This window comes from Balaenoptera borealis, assembly GCF_965194805.1.
Source record: "Balaenoptera borealis genome assembly, chromosome: 15".
NCBI classification, from domain to species: Eukaryota; Metazoa; Chordata; class Mammalia; order Artiodactyla; family Balaenopteridae; genus Balaenoptera; species Balaenoptera borealis.
In genome coordinates, this window is record NC_138871.1 from 71,794,315 (window position 1) to 71,818,259 (window position 23,945).

Consider the following 23,945-nt stretch of genomic DNA (forward strand, 5'->3'; position numbering starts at 1 on the left):
ATACAGTGATTAAAGCAAGATGGCAATGATGTGGAACTAGAAAAGACTAGTGAATAGTATAGATGTGAAAGCCCCAAGGCAGTCAGGTATATCTAAAAATTCAGTAAACAGGTAGTGTTGAAATCTAATCATCTTGAGAAAAAAACTTATATCCCTGCTTCATACCATACACTAAAACAAATTACAGAAGGGTTGACATTTATAGGGCTGTATAAATGTATATGTGTACAAGTAATGGGTGCATGTGGCAAAAATCCCCAGTACTTAAGGGTATACTTTTACCTCTCCAACTCTCTTTCCAGTGGAAAACACTGATAATGGTTTCTAAGATAAATGGCTAGAAAGTTCCTTCACATATATATAACACCTCCCCCCCCAAATTGAGGAGTCAAATGGTATCTATAATTCTGCAACTTGCTTTTTTCGCTTAATAATGTCTGAATGTCTTTGCATATCTGCACATAGAGTGCTACATTGTTCTTTTTCCTCATAGTATTTCATTATGAAAAAATTAAAACACACAACAAATTTGAATGAATTTTACAGAGAATACCCACCATATACCCACCACCTGGGGATTCTACCACTAACATTTATTATCTATCCACATTGCTCTTTAAAAAAAATTGTGGTATAATACACATAACATAAAATTTACCATTTTGATCATGTTTAAGTGTACAGTGTTAAGTATATGCACATTGTTGTGCATAAACTCTAGAACTTTTTCATCTTGCAAAACTGAAACTCTACCATTAAACAACTTCCCAACCCCCACTTCCCACAGTTCCTGACAGCCACTATTCTACTTCCAATTTCTTTGAATATCTCACCTCATAAAGTGAAATCATGCAATGTTTGTCTTTTTATGACTGACTTATTTCATTTAGCATGATGTCCTCAGGGTTCATCCATGTTGTAGCATGCGTCAGAATTTCCATTTTAAGATGAATAATTTCATCATAGGTGTATACCACATTTTAAAATCCATTCATCTGTCAATGGACAGTTGGTTTGTTTCTGCCTTTTGGCTATTTAATAATACTGCTGTGAACATGAGTGTACACAGATCTCTTTGAGATCCTGCTTTTGATTGTTCCAGATATATAACCAGAAGTGATATTGCTAGATCATATAATAATTCTATTTTTAATTTTTTGAGAGGAACCACCAAACTATTTTCCATAGCAGCTGCACCATTTTACGTTCCCATCAGCAATGCACAGGGTTCCAGTTTCTCTACATCCCTGCCAATAGTTGTTATTTCCTGTTTTGTGTTTTGTTTTTTTTTGTTTTTTTTTTTTTAAATATTTATTTATTTATTTATGGCTGTGTTGGGTCTTCGTTTCTGTGCGAGGGCTTTCTCTAGTTGTGGCAAGTGGGGGCCACTCTTCATCGCGGTGCGCGGGCCTCTCACTATCGCGGCCTCTCTTGTTGCGGAGCACAGGCTCCAGACGCCCAGGCTCAGTAATTGTGGCTCACGGGCCCAGCTGCTCCGCGGCATGTGGGATCTTCCCAGACCAGGGCTCGAACCCGTGTCCCCTGCATTGGCAGGCAGATTCTCAACCACTGCGCCACCAGGGAAGCCCTGTTTTGTTTTTTTTTAATAGCACCCATCTTAGTGGGTGTGATAACATCTTATTGTGGTTTTGATTTGCATTTCCCTAATGATTAGTGATTATTTTTATATGATTCTTGGCCATTAGTGTGTCTTCTTTGGAGAAATGTCTTACTCAAGTCCTTTCCCCATTTTTTTTCTTTTTTCTTTTATTAATTTTTATTAGAGTATGGTTGCTTTACAATGTTGTGTTAGCCTGCACTACACAGCAAAATGAGTCAGCCATACACATACAGATATCCCCTCCCTTTTGGACTTCCCTCCCGTTTAGGTTACTACAGTGCATTAGTTAGAGTTCCCTGTGCTACACAGTATGTTCCCATCAGTTGTCTATTTTATACATAGTATCAATAATGTCTGTGTGTCAATCCCAGTCTCCCAATTCCTCCCACCCTTTCCCCCTTGGTAGCCACGCATTTGTTCTCTATGTCTGTGTCTCCATTTCTGCTTTGCATATAAGATCATCTATACCATTTTTCTAGATTCCACATGTATGCATTGTTATACGATACTTGTTTCTCTCTTTCTGACTTCACTTTGTATGACACTCTCTAAGTCCATCCACGTCTCTGCAAATGACCCTATTTCATTCCTTTTTATGGCTGAGTAATATTCCATTGTATATATGTACCGCATCTTCTTTATCCATTCCTCTGTTGATGTACATTTAGGTTGCTTCCATGTCCTGGCTATTGTAAATAGTGCTGCTATGAACATTGGGGTGCATGTGTTTTTTATTTATTTATTTTATTTTTGGCTGTGTTGGGTCTTCGTTGCTGCATGCAGGCTTTCTCTAGGTGTGGTGAGTGGGGACTACTCTTCGTTGTGGTACGAGGGCTTCTCATTGCGGTGGCTTCTCTTGTTGCGGAGCACGGGCTCTAGGCGCGCGGGTTTCAGTAGTTGTGGCACGTGGGCTCAGTAGTTGTGGTGCATGGGCTTAGTTGCTCTGCGGCATGTGGGATCTTTCTGGACCAGGGCTTGAACCCATGTCCCCTTCATTGGCAGGTGGATTCTTAACCACTGCGCCACCAGGGAAGCCCTCTAGTTCTCTTTTAAATAAAACATTGACTGTTTTGTCTCTGAATAAGTGCATTTCACTATGTGCAGACAAGAGTAAGAGACTAAAATAACTAGGAATGATTTATATATGTATACACACACATACATATACGTATATAAAATAAATTGCTGAAATTACCCTTTTTAAGTACCTAAGTTAATTGAGAAGGAAGGATGTCATTGAAATGCTAGCAGACTTCCTGGATGAGGAGAGATTTTTATCTGAGCTTGGTTCTTTTGAGCAAGGATGTAGAAATCCAGATTCTGTTCGACATTTGGGAAACTCTACAGTCCTAAGATAATTGCCTTGTCTTGGTAGCTTCAAGGCGATGCTTTGGCTAGTTTCTGGGAATATTTTGTCACATAGTTCTGTAGTTTACAAAGCTTAAATGAAAAATATCATGTGAAATTTTGTTGTTGTTTTTTTTGGCTACAGTATGGTTAAAAGCTTTTTGTGAGTAGTAGGCTAATCATTGCCAGTGTTCACCATAATTTGCTTTACTGTTATGAACCCATATGTATGGATTCAGAATATAGATTTGTCTTTTACTTCAGGAGTTCCTGGTCTTGATCTAGTAATGAGTTCTGTCTCAGGACTGTTTTGAAAGTGGTAGAAAACCTATCCCAAAGTAGTAGAAGGAAGAAAAGGGAATTTATTGGTTTATTGCTGAAAAATATGGAGCAAGAGCTTCAGGTATGCTTGCATTCAGTCTTTAAATAATCACATTGTCAAGATTTTGTTTCTCTCTCTCTCTTTCCCTCTCTCTCTCTCTGCCTTGGGGATATTAGAAAGCTGTTAGCATCAGTCTCACACTATTCAAGTTTAAGTCCAGTAGTTGCTGGGGCAAAAAAAAAGATGTCTTTTACCTGTTATTCTTCTCCTTTAGCCTTAGTTTGAGTGTTGTCCCCATTTCTAAACCTGTTACTGTGGTCAAGAGGTTGCTTTCATGCTTTATTGTTAGTGTTGACTCCCACCATACAGATTGAGAATGGAGGAGGGGGGTGAATCTCCAAAAGAAAACCAGGGCCTTTTACCAGAAGAATGTTGAATGGTAGGTAAGTTGCTAAAAACACAAATCTACCTTAGTCTTCATGGGGTCTGTGGACTCACAAAAACTAACCATAAAAATTATATTTTTTTTTCTGAGAAGAGTCTTCATAGCTCTCATCAGACTTTCAAAGGGGTCTGCGCCCATGAGAAAGGTTAAGTATTTTATGGGTCTGGGGAGAAAAGGGCATTTTAACTGAGGATAGGTACATTACTAAAGGTGTACATGAGAATCATTTTTGAAAGACTGGAATTGGATTAAACTTAATCCAGTGAAGATAGTATGTTGAGGATAGTAGAGTATAAATTTGGATGTTGAAGATGACTTTGTGTTCAGATATTTGTTGAAATCAATTAAATATGGTAAAAAAAATCAAGTAGTTTAAGAGAATAAGTGAAATACATTTACATGTAATAAATTGCTTCCTTTTTCATAATTTTACCTTTCATTTACTTCTTTAGTCTAGGTATTAGAGTTGTGCTTTCCTTCTTGGTCCAAGATTTTTTTGGCATAGGGATTAAAAACAATTTTAATGACTTTACTTCTTTTTTTGTTTTGTTTTGTTTTTGGGGCTGCACCGTGAGGCGTGTGGGATCTTAGTTCTCCCACCAGGGATTGAACCTGGGCCCTGGCAGTGAAAGCGCTGGACTGCCAGGGAATTCCCTTATTTTAGCTTTTGTAATTTATGGTTTTATTGCATAAGAGTCAGAACATGTTTGAACACTTTGTGGTTTTTGTAATTATTGAAGTGTCCTATTACATAGGCAATTTTCCTAACAATTCCATTAGTGATTGGGAGAAAAAGTGGACTTTTTTGAAGAGTTTAAAGTTCGATATATCTTTGAAATCACGCTTACTGGTTTTATTATTCGTATACTCCTATCTCTGTCTTGTAATCATAAATGAGAATTGTAGTAGATAGAAAGTTGGGATAAGAGATGCACCCTAACTTTAATTAGGATCTATGATTGCTATCCCAATTCCATTTTTTAGTGAATGGTTTAGCCCACTTCATTTTATTGGAAAAAGTTTTCAGGGATGGCCTAATAACCCTAGAATTTGGAACCTACTTTTTAGCTTAGACATAGAATCCTTCTATTGAAATTCTTTTGTAGTAGTAACACATTATATTTATAGAGTGGTACTACCAGCCTTGGTTTCCTCCTCCTATTCCTTCTCCTTTGTTGGCTGAACCCTGTATGAAATCTTGATCCTCCAATGTGGACAAGAGTTGGGCATATTAGAAATGTATATAAGCAAAGGAAAATTACATGTTTTGAGCTGATAGAAATGTTTTAAGGAAATGTCTCAATATGCAGTTCTTTTAATTTTTTTGTTAGGGATTAATTGTTTTTTTTGGTGAACTATGGACACTTTTAACTAATTTCCCCTTTTCTTTCCCCTTGATTATCTGGCTAGTAATGTGCCTTGTGGAAAGTTTAAAAACAAAAGTGTAAAGAAGCAGGAAAAAATTATCTTACAATTAATTCTGTCACATAGAGGCATATTCTTAGTCATTTCAGGGTCAAAGTTCCCTTTTGGAATTTAATGAAAGCTGTGAATCTTCTCTCCAGAAAAAGATACAGACACTAAATACTGTACATAACTCCAAAGGAGTTCATGGAATCCTGAAGCCAGCTGTGTATCCTATGGGCCTAGACTGTAAGTTAATAACTGATCTAAGGTAATACCATCAACATTTTGACATTTATTTCTAATCCTTGTGTTCTTTTTCGTAACTGAAATCTTAATTGTGTAATCAGTTTTGCTTGTGGTTTTTGTATATCATAAGCGTTTCCTCATCACTGAAAACTCTGCTTACAGATATCTTTAATGACAACATAATATGTCATTGTTTTCAATTTAGAAATAATTTATTGGGTTCCTCTTATGTTTCAGGTATTGTCTAACTGGAAGGCCATAAAGATAAAAAGGCTTGTGGTTTCTGCTTTGCTCTTGAACTAAAGATCTCTTTATGAGGGGAGTTAAGTTGATTTACTTTATTATCTTAACATTGGGAATTTAGGTTGTTTATTTTTACAACTGTTAGAAATAGTACTACAGTGATCACCTTTGTGCCTAGCTGTCTTGTGTATTTCTGTTATTTTGCTTTTGTAGATTGCTAGAAGAAAAGTTGCTGGGTAAGAGGATGTCACTCTTTGAAAGACCCTTCAAGTTACATGTTCACTAAATTGCTTTCCAGAAAGTTGTGTTAGTTTACTTTCCCAGCTGTGTAGTGTGTAAGTGCCTGTCTTACTCAACCCTCGAAGGATTGAATATCACCAGTTTTGAAAATTTTTGCTGTTTTGTTAGATGACAGATAAACTTTCAGATATAGAAAGGAGCGGAGAGTTATGTCAGGTACAGAGAGCAGCATGTGGAGAGGTGGGACGTTGGCAGTGTGAGTGTTGCAGGACACTGGAAGACTCTGTTATAGTTTATTTCTTACACAGCTAGTGCTCCATATTAAACCCACTCTTGTTACCAACTTCTCAAGATAGAGGCTGGCAGCAGTCTCTAAAAATGACTTAATACAGGACGGTTAATGGAATAAGCTATAGTCTCTGCTACAGTGCCTGGTTCCAAGGCCATAGGTTCATCATTTCCCTCCAATTCTATGTATTCTAGATTTCCTTCACCCTTGGCCAGACTTCAGCTAATCTAGGTTGCTTGCCTGGTAGGGTGACCCAGACTATCGTTCCTGAAGGGACTGAGCCCCTGTTTGCCTTTCCCTCATCATGCCTTTGCCTTATGCTGCTGTTGCCTATTATTACCAGGCTTGGAAGCACTGAGAACCACCTAACTAGTACGGTTAGTTATCCCAACATTATAGTAACTCCTTTTTTTTGCCTCCTGGTCCATCAGCATGAGGAGCCCAAAGTGACCAACAGTTGTTAACTTCAGATTCAGATTAAAAGCCCTCTGATTAAAAATGTTTCCCCATGGGAATAAAGATCTCTAATTCTAGCAGAGCCTAAAGTTGCAGGAATGGGAAACGAGTTCTTGTATTTGCTCACTAGGGTTATAGGAACCAATCCTATTTCTATTCACACCTCTGTACTGTACTTTTAGGATGCATTTACTGTATTTTGGAGGCCATTCCAGTGTTCTCTCAGGCTTACTGCTTCTTGGTGATATAGTGTATGGTGAGATCAGTGCTCACTGCCCATTGTTAAATTTTGTTCATTGTAAAAAAAAGAGTCACTTGGTCTGAGGCAGTGTTTGCCCCATGTTGGTAAACTAGGTACCTTTGGATAGTGGTGCTGGCTGAGGCACTGAAGGCAGGGAAGGCAAACTTATCAGAATGGTTGTCAGTGCCAGTAAGGGCAAATTGCTGCCCCTTCAGGGTGGAGGAGGTCCAGTGTAGTCAACTTGCCATCCAAATGCTTAGCTCATCTCTTTGAGGGATTGTAACAAATAGGGGGCTCAGAGTTTGCCTTTGCTGATGACAAGTTGTGGACACTCAGCAGCAACAGTAGCTAAGCTGCGTCAGTTTTGAGAGAAGAAGGCTATGCTGATGGGCTCATGCATAGCCTTTATCCTTGTCACCATGACTTCTTCATTTGTGGGCTTGTACATGTACGGGGTGGTTTAAGCTAGGATCTGGAACATTTATTCAATAGCAACTCCACTCTCCCCAGCAGTTGGTTTAAAATTGCTAACTCCCTTGCTCTTCTGGACTGCCCTGTTGCTTTTTGGGCTCCCTTGGTGTAGGAGAAGTTCCTGAGGCAGGAAAGTGGAGAGACTTATGGAACCTTGAGATAGGCTACTATCAGCATGAGGTGGACACTGTGAGTGTTAAGTGGGAATTGCCTACAGCAACTGAGGCTGAGTTCATCCGTGGGCTGAGGAGTTGTGATACAGGGTACCAGTTATTTCTGCTGTATACTATACAAAAGAAGGGAAGCAGCCCCCCAGTCCATCATTAGAAGACTGATTGAATAAATTGTGGTATTTCCATATAATGGAATATTATGCAGCTGTAAAAAAAAAAGCTTTTTATATAAACATAAGGACCTCCAAGATGTATTAAATGAAAAAGGTCATGTATTGAATATTGTATATGCCTTGCTGCCTTTTGTTTGCAAAAGTGAGAAAAAAAATATTTGTGTTTGTTTATGATTGCTTTAATGCTAGAAGGATACACAGGAAACTAATAAGTGTCTGAGGAGGGGATGGGCGAGAATGGGAAGGAGATGGGACATGGGAGAGGAGCTAGGGGAGAATGGGAACGGATGGAAGGTGAGGGGAATGAAACATTTTACTTTATGCCTTTTTTTTTTTTTTAAACATGTTACCTGGTTTTTTTGTTCATTTGTTTTGTAAGTGAAACCACCCTGATGAAATACTTATTATTAGGTTTGAATTTTATTTTCCACGTGACTATATAAACTGAAACTTCTTTGAGCTAAACTAATCAAATAGATATTAAATGTTCCCATGCCTGGCAACTTGTCAGTCAGTTCTCAGCTTAAATGTTGCATGGTCATTGAGCCTGACTACTCAGTTGAATCCTCTCTCTTCACATTCACTGTCAAACTTGTCACCCTGTTTTATTTTGTTTATTGTACTTATCAGTACCAGAAAAAAAATTTTTTTGCTTACATATTTATCATCTGTTTCTACCACTAGAATACTAACTTCTTTAAAAGCAAGGACTTGCTGTATATTTGCCACCATTTCTTGGCATCCTATTTTTATTTTTGTTTGTTGGATACAATGGATGCAATATCTTTTACCCTAAGGATTTATTTATTTATTTAGCAAGCAGAGAACTTACATTCTTTCTTCTCCTCACTTCCCCTACCTACCGGCCCCCAACTCTCTTCACTGCCTCTGTTGTTTTGATCATTTAAGGTATTAAAACAGTCTGATTCTCAGATATGAGTAAGTTGAGTTTAATACAAATCATAATTTCCATCCTAACCCATTTTCCAATTTTTTTTCCCCTTAATTTGTGCTTCTCTTGAATTTCAGGGAGTGTGGTAAAATTTTCACTATTCCTACATTTTGTTTTAATTTCTTTAAATATCAACTTATTGAGGTATATGCCAGCTTTATTGAGGTATAATTTCCGTGTAATACAATACATACATTTTAAGCATACAGCTGACTTCTTTCTGACAAATGTATACACCCGTGTAACCACCACCTAATCAAGGTATAGAACATTTCTACTCATTTCCGTTTGTGGGTTTGACAAAGCTTGTTAGTTAATACATAAGTGTTTTATTATTTTGTAAGTTTCCTCTGTATTTGAAATATTGCATAATAGGAAGAGTTAAATCTTCTTTACCTTTGTTTCTTTATGTATCTTTTCAGTATTTCTTCTCTCATATTATAGTTGTCCATTTTTCCCTTCCCCTACTTGCTCTCTACCCTAGTTGTGAACTGCAGGGCTTGTTTCTTATTCATCTTTGTATCTCCAGTTTTTGGCACTTACAAAGCACTTAGTAAATGTTTGTTACAGTAAGAGTTAATTTTAGGAGTAGTATGGATGTATAACTGATTGACAGGCAGTATAGCTTAATGCTTAGGAGCAAAGAAGCTTGTCTTCCACCACTTATTAGCTGATGTGACCTTGGGCAAGTTACTTATTTTCTCTGTGCCTCAGTCTTCACATCTGAAGAAAATGCCATAATGGTTATCTACCTCATAGATTTATTGTAAAGATTAAATGAGTTAATATATGTAAAGTACTTAGAACAGTACCTGGCATTTAAATGCTAGATTAGTATTAACTTTTACTATTATTAATTCTTCAGAGTTTTGGGAGAATTAGGTGCTGAGAATTATTTTTTGCTTGAACCAGGGAGTGTGCATAACATTGTTGGATAATCAGGTGAAAAGAATCTAAGCTAGCAGATCAGAATGACTTGATAGAGCTGTTCAGAATTGAAGGACCTTTAGGTAAAGCTATACCCCTGAGCTTACAAAGCCAGCCTCTGTAATCTCTGGATATCCATAGCTACCTTTCTGTATAGATATGTATTTAAATAGTCTCAGTCCATTCTTACATTCAAGTTTCTGCCCCTGAATCTACAAACATATTTGCTTTTGCACTCACCTTTCAGCCTTCTTTTTTGTTAAAAAAAGAAAAAAGAAAGAGGCATTTTTACTCTTGTCTAAAGCCAGTGTTGCTCCCTGTGTTCCTAATTCCACCAGGCAACCATCACATGTTTTAGACCTATCCTATGCGAGGCACTAAGGGGTGCTAGGTGAGCAAGACAGGTGGTCCCGGTCCTCGTGCAGCTTATGTACCAGTGGGCAAGACAGATGATTTAAAATGCAATTATAGTAAGTACAGTGTGATAAGCACTAGTGGGGTGTATGGAATTCTGCTGTAGGAGCATAATTATTTTTGGAAACCATGGGAGGATGAAAATGCCCAAGGAGAGTAGAAATTGAGACAAGAAGAGAATCTTGAGAAGGATTAACATTCAGAGATTGTGGAGAATGAAGAGTTGCTGGTGGAGAGGTAGGAGGGAAACAAGGAGAGTCTCGTGTCACAGAAGCTGAACCAGAGGAGTGCATCTCAGGACAGAGGTAGTTAGTGATCAACAGATACTGCTCAGCAGCCAGGTAAGGTCCTTCTCCCTCTTTCCTTTTCAGATATTTGGCTCTATCCGTATTCCGTACGTCTAAATTCCATGCTTCCTTATTATTATCTGTTCAGCTCCTGAACTCCTATTGTTTGTTTAGTGAGTTTGGTAGGTGAGGGATACTGCATCCTCTGAATTCATTTGTTTCCAAGTGTCAAATTATAAGTAGCACAAGTTTGGATAAAGAGAGATTTGTCAAACTCTGAATCTATTTGGCTCTGGTATTGGCATGGGGAGAGTCGGTATAGCTAGGGATACCTCTGTTTCCTTTTATCCTGGTTCAGTGAAACTTGTTCAGGTCCATTTGACAAAACAATTATTCTTTGATTCCATGTTTTCCTTCACTGTTCTGGGAAGAGTTGTTTTGACTCCTTGTTGCCACCTCTGGATCTCCCATTGAGTGCTGACCGCCCCCCCACCGCCCCCCAATAAGCTTGATTTCTTCCCACCTGATTAAATGGAATCTGAACTTGTAAAGCTAAGAGCTGCTTGTTGCTAAATACAGTAGACCTTGAAGTTGCTGTCTCAACCTCTGGCGGTTTTTGACATTGCTGATCACTTTATCCTTTTTAAAATGCTTTCGTCTTTTCGGAGGCACCATATTCCCTTTTTTCTTCTTATTCCTCCTTAGTTTGTTTGCTAGTTTTTCTTCTCTGACTTTTCAGCATTGACATATTTGTTCTGTAGCATAGTCTCATCACTTCTCATTCTGCATGTTTCCTGGGGGACCTCATTCACTACTGTGACATTAAATTAAAGCTTTTGGACAGTAAATAAGTCATATGACACTGATGTAAATCTGTAAAGATTACCGTGTTTATTTTTTAAGATTTATTTATTATTTATTTATTTATTTTTGGCTGCGTCGGGTCTTGGTTGCTGCACGCTGGCTCTTCATTGTGGTGCGCGGGCTTCTCTCTAGTTGTGGCGTGTGGGTTTTCTCTCTCTAGTTGTGGCACTCAGGCTCCAGGGCGCGTGGGCTCTGTAGTTTGTGACACGCGGGCTCTAGTTGGGAAGCGAGAGCTCAGTAGTTGTGGCACGCTGGCTTAGTTGCCCCGCGGCATGTGGGATCTTAGTTCCCTGACCAGGGATCGAACCCGCGTCCCCTGCATTGTAAGGCGGATTCTTTACCACTGGACCACCAGGGAAGTCCCAAGATTACCGTGTTTTTATATGTATATTTTAAATGTAAAATAAAATTTTCCAGACTACACAAAAGTCAGCTTCTACATATCTGTGTATATGAATGTAATGAACTCGTAATTGCAGCAGTAATTAAAATACTGCTGTTATTTAGGCAAGAATCGAACCCAAATTTAGGAGCTGTTTACATTATTCTTGAATACTCAAAAAGTATAAGTTTTGTATCCTTTTCTTAGCTGGATGTAAGAATCTACAAGTAAAGAAATAGATGTAAAAAAAAAAAAAAAAGAAATAGATGTATTAGGTACACTTCAAAAAAACCAATTTATTTTATCATACTTTAATTCTGTGTAGTGTTGATTTTAATTCTTCTAAACAGTTATTCAGTTTGTCATAAAATAGTTCCTAAAAATTGTTTTGTAGATTAATGAACAATTCCAATGGAATGATTTTTTGTTTGATAAACACTGCCCTCCTGTGGTTAAAGTAAACTAAATGTTTTGTGAAACTACTGTAGTCTTTCCACTTAAATTAACTCGGGGTAAAATAATGTAGTAGTAATAGCTATACAGTAATAGTATTGTAATGGTAATGGAGTATCAGAAATATATGTGCCCGTTTTGTTTTCCTCTCCATCTCTCCCTCTTGGGTTTCTCTAGTGTGTCTCTGTACATTTTTTCTCACTGTTTATGTACAATTTCTTATAATTAAAAGAGTTAATTGTAAATGGAAAGATGGAGGAATATTAAGCTATTGAAGGGAGGGAAACTGCCCTTAAACATAGACATGCTAAAAGAAATCAAAAGAAAAGACCAGTGAGTTATAATACATGAAATTAATAAAAGCCTCCATGGAAAAAACAGTAATGAAAAGATGAAGAATAAAAAGGAAAAAGTATTTGCAGTAAATGTGACAGTAAAAGTTTTAATATATTTAATAATTTAATATGAAAACTAGAGCTCATACAAGTGGTATATACACAAGCAGACAGTGGTTATGAATAACCAGTTTACAAGTGAGGAAATACAGTAACTAAAGCACAAAAATATATTAAAATTCATAATGGTATTCCATAAAATGGTATTCATAATATTCCTAATGGTGTGTCAGATAAACAAACAAAAAAGCCCCATTCACCTTTGGAGTATACTAGAAAAACTAGCTAATTATTCTGATAATTAATAAATAGGACAGAATCAAGCACTTATCCTGCTTTTTTCTATATGAGTTGTATGTACTTCAGATAACCAACTAGTAGATGGAGGAAAGCATTTATTTTTAGAAGGATTCTAGCTTATAAATGAAGAAGGAAAGATAGGCTATCACCATTTTTCAACACCTAAATAATGAGTCTGAATAGTGGCTACTAATCAGTGGTTAGTAAAGCAATTAGGTTGGAATGCTGATGGGAAGCTTTGTAATGGGTGGATCAGGAGGACATCTGTCCCCCTGATTCATCTTGACATCTCAAAAAAGAGACCACAGATATTTTGTGTGTTCTCATGTGGGGGGGGTGGGGGGAGGGAGATGGGAAGTAAACAACACTGTCTATGAAGTTCTTTTGGTAAAATAAAATCTGAATCTGAGCAGCCCTCTAGGTAATTCTAATTTTCAGGAAATATGAGGGACAGAGTACTATACAATTAGCAAAATACAGAATGTGGGAAACTATAGTACAGTTTTCTTGGTTTCTTCAGTAAATAAATTGGAAGAAAAAAAGGAGAAATCCATAGATTAACAGAGACTTTAAGACATGTGTTAACCAAATGTGGTATGTATGGGTCTTCTTTGGACACTGATTTGAACAAACTAACTGTTAAAAGTGTTTTTTCCCCCATGAAAGTTGAGGACGTTGTGTAAATAATTTGATAATAAAGGAACTATAGTTACATTCTGAGGTATAAAATGATACTTTTATTTTTAAAAAAATGAGTCCTTATCCTTTTTTAGAGATCTGTACTAAAGTATTTATGAATGAAATGTTTGAGAATTGCTTCAGGATAATCCACTTTGTAGAGGTAGAGTGCCTGGAGGGTATAGATGAAACAAGGTAAGCCATGTGTCGACAGTTGTTGATTGCGGTGTTCCCAATAATTTTTTTTTTTCAAAACAATTTTTTATAAAAATTTTTTGGCCACACCTCAAGGCCTGTGGGATCTTAGTTCCCCGACCAGGGATCGAACCCGCACTGCCTGCAGTGGAAGTGCAGACTCTTAACCACCGAATCGCCAGGGAAGTCCCTCTCTACCTTTGTATATGTTTTAAAATGTTCATACTAAAAAGTTAAAAAGTAGAATACTTAAGTCTTTAATTGAAAAACATTTCTCTTTCTCTCCCAAACTATAAATGATTTATAGTTTTAAATATTGAGAAAATTTAGCATAAATAATTTTCTAGATTAAAATTAATTTCAAATGCCTAGTATGTAAAGGTACTAGTCATAAACTTTTTTTTTTTTTTTAAGGAAAGTAAACATCCCTTAAGCAGTTTTAACTAACTGGTTTCTTCTATTTTATTTCTTGAAAAAACAGTATACCTAGAAAATCAATGAAATTAATTTTCATTAAAAAGGCACACAGAAATTTTAGGTCTCTATTTCCAATAGCTTAATGTCCTATGTCAGCATACTTATATATTTTTATATAAATAGTAAAATTCAACCATATTAAAATAAAGTACTTCCTTGCTCTAGATAATAAATCAGGAAATATTTTTATTATTACCATTACCATGGATCATATAAATGTTTTAAATTCTAAATAGAGTTCATTCTGATAGTGGATTAATAGTTACCTTTCAATTAAGATTTGATATGCCAGAGAAATTTTTATTAATTTCCATTTCGTAGCTTCTTGGACAGAAAGCCAACAGCTCAGATGAACAGTAGAGCAGCCACATTCCCCAGTTTGCTCATCACCACTTTCTGGTAGAGTTGGGATTTGAACTCTGATATTCTGCCTTATTATGATTAATTAATCAAAATATTTTTGCATATGAATGTAAGTGCCTTATTCTGTGATATTTTATGCTTGTTTTTCTTGCAGAATAGCTTAATATCTAGTCTTTATATTTGGATATCTGTAATGTAAATAAGATTTAAAGAACATATAAGTGACTTTATAGGGACTGAAGTCTTGGCATTTAACTTAAAACTGTTTCATATTTTCGTAAATTTTAGTTTTTGTCTAATGTTTAGTATTATTGGCAGTATAGGGCATTGTTAACTACTTGTGAAGAAAATAGTGGAAAAATCAAAGGGGCAGCCGGAGAAAAGCATGCTGTCTTTTGTATTTTTCATCCCGCTTAAGAACACTGGTGAAATTTTAGATCAGGATATCAAATGTGAACTGGAAAAGATTTTTGTCATATAATTTATTAGTAATAACAAAAGCTACCATTTATGTCACTTGTGCTAAGTTAAGAATACTGCAGAATGTTTTACTTAATGTTCCTATCTATGAGGGTGTTACTACCCTCATTATACAGATGAAGGATTAAGATCGAGAGCTTTTAGTCATCAGTATTATGTCTTAGAGCTATTAGATGCAGGCTATTTGAGCTCTATACACTTTGAAGCACTTTCATATTTTGCATCAATTAAACTTTTTCCCCCCAACTAAAACCCCTTGATTATGTTAATAACATCCTTTACAGAGACCACCAAAACTGAGTCTTAGTCAATCCATTGTATGCTGGTATGGAGTATTTGTTATAAAAACTTGATATGTGACAGAAAATAAAGCAAATCCCACATTTGTAGTATTATGTAAATTTGTGTCATACATTTTAGTATTCAGGATTTCCTAATGATAGTAACAGAGTAAAATTTAATTGCCAGGTGGATGATTATATCTGTTTCCCTAGAAATCCCTTCTGTTTTTTGATTAAGGCAAGCGTAACACCCACTGCACAAAGTGTTTTTCAGTATGGTTTACAAAAACCTCTATATCTTCCCACTTTTTTTTTTTTTAATATTTTTTAAAATTTATTTTATTTATGGCTGTGTTGGGTCTTCGTTTCTGTGCGAGGGCTTTCTCTAGTTGTGGCAAGCGGGGGCTGCTCTTCATCGCGGTGCGCAGGCCTCTCACTATCGTGGTCTCTCTTGTTGCGGAGCACAGGCTCCAGACGCGCAGGCTCAGTAATTGTGGCTCACGGGCCCAGTTGCTCCGTGGCATGTGGGATCTTCCCAGACCAGGGCTCGAACCCGTGTGCCCTGCATTGGCAGGCAGATTCTCAACCACTGCGCCACCAGGGAAGACCCTTCCCACTTTTCTTAAGCAGAAGTTGTAGCAACAGAGTTCTTAGACTTAAGTGGCAGTATGTTTTCTTCCAGTAACCAAATGGGCTGTTTGAGGGGGAGTTCTGTGTTGGAAGTGAATCGGCCTGGAATAGCAACTAAATATAAAGCCTCACTTATACCCACACCAATGCTCTTTTAAGTTTTTTTAAAATTAATTAATTAATTAATTTTTGGCTGCATTGGGTCTTCATTGCACGCAGGCTTTCTCTAGTTGTGGTGAGTGGGGGCTACTCTTCGTTGCGGTGCGCGGGCTTTTCATCGCGGTGGCTTCTCGTTGCGGATCACGGGCTCTAGGCGTGCGGGCTTCCGTAGTTGTGGCATGTGGCTTCAGTAGTTGTGGCATGTGGCTTCAGTAGTTGTGGCATGTGGCTTCAGTAGTTGTGGCTCGCAGGCCCAGTAGTTGTGGCGCACGGGCTTAGTTGCTCCGCGGCATGTGGGATCTTCCCAGAGCAGGGCTCGAACCCGTGTCCCCTGCAATGGCAGGCAAATTCTTAACCACTGCGCCACCAGGGAAGTCCCCACACCAATGCTTTTGATTCAGTTTTTTGCTTTTGTCTAATAGGTTGTACATTTTCACTCTTTTAATTTGTTGGTAGAAATAAATTTTGTTTAGGTAGAGTTGTAATTTTATCTGACAAATCATTGAATATACTACTTTCTGTAATGGAAGTAAAAGGAATGTATTTCTGATGTTCAGACAGATCTCTGATTTTTTGTGTGTGTGATGTAGCTATTAAATTTTATAATTTTATTTTTTAATCTGATTTTTATTTAGATCAGATAGCTTATTTCAAAAAAGAGGAAATAGTAAAGTCTAAAACATAGGACAAGTTCAACCTCATTAGTAGCTAAAATTAAAAAATTTTTATATATTTTTTCAAATAATTACCAAGGATTTAAAAAGTGATATGAATGTTGGTTAATGGTTAACAGTAGTGAAACTCCTGTACACATGGTGGAAAGCAATTTGGCAATATTATATATTAAAATAACTTTATACAGCAGTTCCACTTGTTAGAAGACTTTGAAAATAGAAGCACTTAGTGGCATTTGTTACAATTAAAGAAAAAAAAAGGAGACAATAGCACACATTTATTGAGAATTTTATATATCCTCAAATTCTGAGCTAAACAGCTCAAAATAAAATATTCTCTTTGTCTCCCATGGCCACTCCATGAGTTATAGATATTTTTCTTGTTTTGATTTTACTGATGAAACTAAGGCCCAGAGATTAACTTTCTAAGGTCACAGAGCTTTAAATTTTAGAGTCAGGTATAAAATTAAGATCTGTCTCACTCTAAACATGTGTTGGTAACCATCGGGAAAGAGTGCCTCTTTAAGCAGTCTAAGTGTGCAACAGTAGGAAATGGATTAAGTGATTTACTGTGTATATGTATGTGTGCGGGTGTATATATATGTGTGTATGTATGTATATATATCAATCAGTGGAGTATCATGCTGCTATGAAATATATCAATAATAAATGTTGCAAGATTTGCAAAAAGGGCTTTTTTTTTTTTTAATTAATTTATTTATTTTTGGCTGTGTTGGGTCTTCGTTTCTGTGCAAGGGCTTTCTCCAGTTGTGGCGAGCGGGGGCCACTCTTCATCGCGGTGCACGGGCCTCTCACCGTCGCAGCCTCTCTTGTTGCGGAACACAGGCTCCAGACGCGCAGGCTCAGTAGTTGTGGCTCACGGGCTTAGTCGCTTCGCGGCATGTGGGATCTTCCCAGACCAGGGCTCGAACCCGTGTCCCCTGCATTGGCAGGCAGATTCTCAACCACTGCGCCACCAGGGAAGCCCTCTGCTATTCTCTTGAGTCTTACTTTCCTTTCTGGTAAAATTATAACTAAACCTGCTCTGCTGTTTCTTGGATTGTTGTGAGGGGCATATGAAATAGAATGGCTACATGATGTTTGTAACTGTAAGGCAGTTGTATGTAGGAATTAAGAGAAAGATGTAAAATTTTTGTATGTATTATCTGGGCAGCACTATAGGAAGATATGTCTTTAATATTGGGCGTGGGCTCGAGTTTTTCTTTGAAAGCCATATCAGTCTTTTGTGTTCTTTTTTGGCCATCTTTTATGTGTATATCTCTACGTAAGAACTTTTTTTATGTTACGTAAATTGGTACAGCATTATGGAAAACAGTTTGTAGGTTCCTCAAAAAATTAAAATTAGAACTACCATATGATCCAGCAGTCCTACTTCTGGGGATATATCCGAAGGAAATGAAATTACTGTCTTGGAGAGATATCTGCACCCTTGGTTCATTGCAGCATTTTTCACAGTAGCCAAGACATGGAAAAAACGTAAGTGTCCAACAACAGATGACTGGATAAAGAAAATTTATATATATATATGTAACAATATTATTCAGCCATAAAAAGAGGAAAATGTGCCATATGCAACAACTTAGATGAACCTTGAAGGCGTTCTGCTAAGTGAAATAAGTCAGACAGAGAGAGACAAATACTGCATGATCTCATTTATATATGGAATCCAAAGAAGTTAAACTCTTAGAAACAGAGTGTAGATTGATGGTTACCAGGAGTTGCGTGGTAGGAGAAATTGGGAGATGTTGGTCGAAGGGTACAAATGAGCAGTTATAAGATGAATATGTTCTGGGGATCTGATGCACAGCATGATGACTATAGTTAACAATACTGCATTATATACTTGAAATTTGCTTAGAGAGTAGGTCTGAAATGTTCTCACCACATACACAGAAAAGGGTACCTGTGTGAGGCAATGAATGTGTTAATCAACCTTAATGTGGTAATCATTTAACAATATATATGTATATCAAAGCATCACATTGTACACCTTAAACTTACATAGTGTTATTTGTCGGTTATATGTCAGTAAAGCTGGGGGAAAAATCTGGCTAAAGTAATAAAATATGTGTGTGTGTGTGTGTGTGTGTGTAGCGGTGGTGGTGCTTGTGAGTGTCTGAGTGTATTTTAGAGTGGTCAGGAATATCTCTGAAGAAGTGAAGTGAGGGAGAGAGTCCATGAATTTCTGGGGAATAACATTGCAAGAGGAGGGAGCAGGTACAGAGACCCTGAATTAGGAATGAATTGGTTATGTTTGAGAAAGGGCAAGAAGGTAATGTGAGAAAAGCGAGATGTAGAGTTTCATGTAGAATCTTTTAAACTGTATTGGGAATTCAGATTTTATTTTAATTTTAGTTAATTTTTTAAAAAGTGACAGGGAGCTTAAAAATCAGAGGAATATGTAATTTAAGCTTTAGGACGATCACTTAAGTGTCATGTGAATAGATTGGTGAGTCATATTAGGCATAACTTTGGCTGCCTGTAACAGTTCCTTAAATGATTTGGAAGTTTATTTCTCTTTCATGCAACAGTCTGGAGGTGTAGTTAGTCCACCGTTCTTAGGGTGCATCCTTATCTGTATGGTTCAGAATGGCTTTGTCACCTCCTCCACTTTCAAAACAACAGGGTGGAGGAGGGGCCAAAGAGGGATGTGTCCCTGCCTTTTGAAAATCTGGGTTTTTGAAGTTATCACTCCCCCTCACATTCTGTTGTCCAGAACCTGCATTCCACACCAAGATTTGAGGGAAGCTGAAAGAAGACCCCCTGTTCCCAGCCCCTGCACAGTCTCTTTTTTCATTTATAGCTATATAATATTCAATTGTGTAGGTATACCAGTTTTGTTAATATCTTATTATTAGATAAGAAGCCTTTAAACTTTTTTCTTTATTGAGTAATATAATGAATATTTTCTTATATTATCAATAGATTGTGTGTATATTTCCATTTCATGGTGTTCATTTACTATTGCCATGTTTTTGCTATCCAAAATAGTAGGGGAAAAAACCATTGAAAAGTGATTTTTTTGTATTTAATTGTTAGTGAGGTCAGACATTCAATATCGTTTTTCCCATAAATTTTTATTATGGGATATTGAATGTGTACACAAAAGCCAACAATAATATATTGAATATCTTTGTACCCATCTTGTAGCTTCTATAATTATCAACTTATAGCCAGTCTTGCAATACTTAAACTCCTATCTAAATTTCCTCTTGTATAATTTTGAAGCAAATCCCCAACATCATATAATTTCATCTGTAAGTATTTCAGTATGCAAATATTTTTTCATATGTCTTTTATCCAGTTGTTTTAACTCTTTTATGAGCTATCTGCCCATGTCCATGGTGTATTTTTTTTCATTTTCAGTAATTTTACACAATTTTATAATAGTATATAGACAGTAAGTACAGGTCCAGTTTTCTGTATGGGCCTTAATTTGGATAAAGGTAGTAAGTTAAATTTTGGACATGTTAAGTTTGAGATGGAATATCCGAGGTTGATGTATAAAAGCAGTTATAAACGGACTGTGCTGCTTCTTTTCATTTATCAAAATAGAGGTGATTGATGAAGTCTTGGGAATGGATGATTTTATTCAGGGAGGGTTGGAGTGAAAAGCAAAAGCTGCAAAATGATGCTTGTAAAGTATTTAAGGGATGCCCACAGAAAAAGACCAAGAAGAAACATCTTGGAAAAAAAGTCTGGAGAGAGCAGTGTCTAAGGAGGGAAAGGTTAATAACATTTATCTGATGTAGCATAGAGCTCAGAGAAGATGACAAACAAATATATTTGTTGGATTTTATGATTAAACAAATGAAAAAAGAGATGCAGACCAGGACACAGTGAGCTGTAGGGTGCAAGATAGACCTGAGTTTGAATTCCGACTGCCACTTGTCTTGCTGCATTATGTTTGGAAATTTGCTTATTGAGCATTAGTTATCCCACTTTTTAAATGGGGGTAATAAGACTTGTCTTTTAAGGTTGCTGAGACGTTTAACTGAGAGAATGATCAGCACTTGTTTGTGTCTTCTTTATAAATGGTAGTTGTGGACATCACATTTTGATACCTTACTGGCTGATCTAGAATATCTGACTTCAAGTGGTTTCTATTACACAAGTCCTGTATCTGTTGTTTTTGACTTGCTGTACTAATTGATATTCTTTTGATAGTATAGTATAGATTCTTGAGAATTGGTTCAATTTTAGCTTTCACTTGCATTTATTAATTGCCAAGGGTTCTAAGAATAGAAAGTGATTTAGGTATAAGAGAGTTTCTGCCTAAAATTTGGATTTAAAAAAAAAAAAGGAAAGAAACCAGAATTGACTTATAAGAAGTCAATTTAAAGTAAGCCTGTTAAAAAAAAAATAAATAAATAAAGTAAGCCTGTTAGGACTCCCCTGGTGGCGCAGTGGTTAAGAATCTGCCTGCCAATGCAGGAGACACGGGTTCGAGCCTTGGTCCGGGAAGAGCCCACATGCCACGTAGGCAACTAAGCCTGTGTACCACAACTACTGAGCCACAACTACTGAAGCCTGTGCGCCTGGAGCCCGTGCCCCACAACAAGAGAAGCCACTACAAAGAGAAGCCCTCGCACCACAACGGAGAGTAGTCACCGCTCGTTGCAACTAGAGAAAGCCCGCGTGCAGCAACGAAGACCCAACGCATCCAAAAATAAATAAATAAATTTAAAAATAAATAAAATAAAAAAATAGAAGTCTGTTAGTGGCAAATACTCTTCGTTTTCCTTTAATCTAAGAATGTCTTGATTTCTCCTTCATTCTTGGAAGATATTTTTGCTAGATAGGAATTTTGGAATTACAATCCTTGTCTTTCAGCACTTAAAAATGTTCTTCACTGTTTCTGCCTTCCATAGTTTCTGATGAGAAACCCACAGTCACTGGAATTGTTTTTCTCCTAAGTGGAATGTTGTTTTTCCTTGGCTGCCTTCAAGATTTTAAAATTTTCTTTAGTTTTCAGTAATTTGATTATGATATATCTGGGTACAGGTTTCTTTGAATTTATGTTGTTTGAGATTCATTGATTCTCCTGAAATTGTAAGTGTATATCTTTCACCAAATTTGGGAAGTTTTCTGCTGCTATTTCTTTAAATATGTTTTCTCCGTGCTACTCTTTATCTTCTCCTTTTGGGACTCTGATGACATGAATGTTAGACCTTTTGATATTGTCCCATTGGCTCTGTTCATTTACTTTTTCTATAATTTTTCTCTCTGTTCATCAGATTGGATAGTTTCTACTGCTCTATCTTCAGGTTTACTGATTCTCTCCTCTGTTATCTCTCTTCTGCAGTCGAGCCCCTCCAGAGAATTTTGGGTTTACTTTGGATATTGTGTTTTTTAGTCTTAAATTTTTATTTGCTTTATACACCACACAGGCACACACACAATAATGTAATGAATCTTACTTCTCTGCTGAGACTCTTAACTGTTTTTTTTTTCCCCCAAGAATCATCTTCCTGGCTTCTTGAAGCATGGTTATAGTAGCTGCCTTAAAGTCTTTGTCTGAAAATTCCAGAGTCTGTAGCATCTTGGGTTTGTTGTGTGTAGGTTGTCTTTTCTCTTGTGAGTTATTGAGATTTTCCTGGTTCTTCATATGTCAAGTAATTTTGGATCGTATATTAGACATTTTGATGTTAACGTTATGATACTCTGTCTCGTTTAAATGCTATGGAGAATGTTGTTGTTGTTATTACTTTATTTTTAGGGATGGGAGGATTTTTTAAGCAGGCATTTGGTCTTGTTAGGTTCAGGTCATAAGTTTCTGCCTACCCTTCTGTGCACTAAAATTCCGATGACTGATTTTCAAAGCCTTTGTTTCCATCTGTCCTGCATGTACACCACCGAGTGGCAAATTTGGGAACCTGATAGTATGTTTAGGGTCAGATCCACATGGGCATAGTTCTTGGGTGACGCCAGGAGTGTTTATAGAACTTCATGGTGTCACTTTCTTGAGCTCCTTTCTCTTTGCAAGTTCCCTGACACTTTCTGGCTCTTAGAGACCCTTCTTCCTTGTCCTATGGCTAGATAACTAGGGTTTCATTTTGGTGTTTTGCTGCACACTTCCACAACTGCATCTGCCTTTGATGCCAAGCAACAGGATGGTGGAGAAAGAATATAAACCATGGGAATTCCCTCCACACTCATGGGATTGGAAGGGATCCGCTTTCTTGAAGTTTTAGGTCCCTGTCCAGCCACTGCTGGTATCATCACTGCCACAGCTGCTGCCTTTGGATTGCTTGGGGGCAGGGTCTGAGAGAAAGGGCAGAAAACCTCAGAGGATCGTCCTCCCTTTTAGGGCCCCCCTTTACTGCTTTTCAGACAAAAAGAGAGAAGACTTCTCTTGGAGCCATTTCTGTCTGCACTTACTGTGCAGTTCTGAGTTTGGACTGACTTTGAGTCTAGGCTGAGTGGTCCTAGGGGAAACAAAACCAGGAAACTCACTGCTGGGTTAGTAGTACTTCTAATTTTGGTTTCCTCCCTGAAACCAACTGCTACCATTTTCAGAGTCCTCAGATAGCTGCTCCATGCATTCTGTCCAGGTTTTTAGTTGTATTCGGGAGAAACAGGATAATTTATGCTTATTACATCACCTTTACCAGAACCAGAACACGGATACTGTTTTAATTTCATTATAACTGTATTGTTCTTTTGTTTTGGTGAAGAAATTACTGAGCAACCAAGATGTACTAGACTTTGTTTGGAGATGTAAAGATGGATAATCTTTAAGGTGCTTCCAGTAAGTCCACAGGTAGTCATGTGATGAGGGAGTGGAGGCAGAAAGTAAACATAATTTCATATTATGCATTAATAATAATTGAATTATTAATCTTATCTTTTTTGATCCATTTCTGCTTCAGGATTTGACTTACAGTTTGTGACTGAAGGAGAGAATATCCTATTTATATTTCATTAATTTTCCACTTATTATCTGAAAATTTAAAGGATGAAAAGTCTCTGGATTTGTATATGCTGGAGGAAATTAATACATAGCTATAATAAATATAATTTATATATGTAATTATAATAAGAATAAAAATTAAAATAAGAAATAATTTACTATTATATACTTGTTTCTCAGGTCTTAGAAAAATATCCCAATACACCCATGAGTCATAAAGAAATTCTTCAAGTTATCCAGAGAGAAGGACTAAAAGAAATCAGGTGAGTTATTTAAGTATTATTAGTAATAATTATAATACTTGATTAGAATATTTGGAAGTATATAGCAGTCTACTTTAGTCCTGAAGATTGATTATTTAGAAATAACTGCTTTGTTAATTTATGATTTATTCAGCTCAGATCTTTGGAGTTTTCAGTCATAGCA

At 36.9% G+C, this 23,945-nt stretch overlaps 1 protein-coding gene and 1 long non-coding RNA gene across 3 annotated transcripts in view; one reads left to right on the plus strand and one right to left on the minus strand.

The window, feature by feature from the left end:
* Positions 1-23,945, plus strand: part of ASXL2 (ASXL transcriptional regulator 2) — a 138,622-nt gene that overhangs the window by 21,024 nt on the left and 93,653 nt on the right. The window contains exon 2 of one of the 2 annotated variants that reach the window (XM_082356866.1): positions 23,700-23,782. The exons of the other annotated variant lie outside the window; for it this stretch is intronic. Within the exon in view, the coding sequence (XP_082212992.1) occupies positions 23,700-23,782 (83 nt within the window). The remainder of the gene's footprint in view (positions 1-23,699; positions 23,783-23,945) is intronic. 2 annotated transcript variants of the gene reach the window in all.
* LOC309611905 overlaps positions 1-23,945 on the minus strand; it is a 348,213-nt gene that overhangs the window by 16,629 nt on the left and 307,639 nt on the right. The window contains exon 2 of the long non-coding RNA XR_014234825.1: positions 1-17,374. This exon is cut by the window's left edge and continues 16,629 nt beyond it. This is a non-coding gene — a long non-coding RNA (uncharacterized lncRNA). The remainder of the gene's footprint in view (positions 17,375-23,945) is intronic.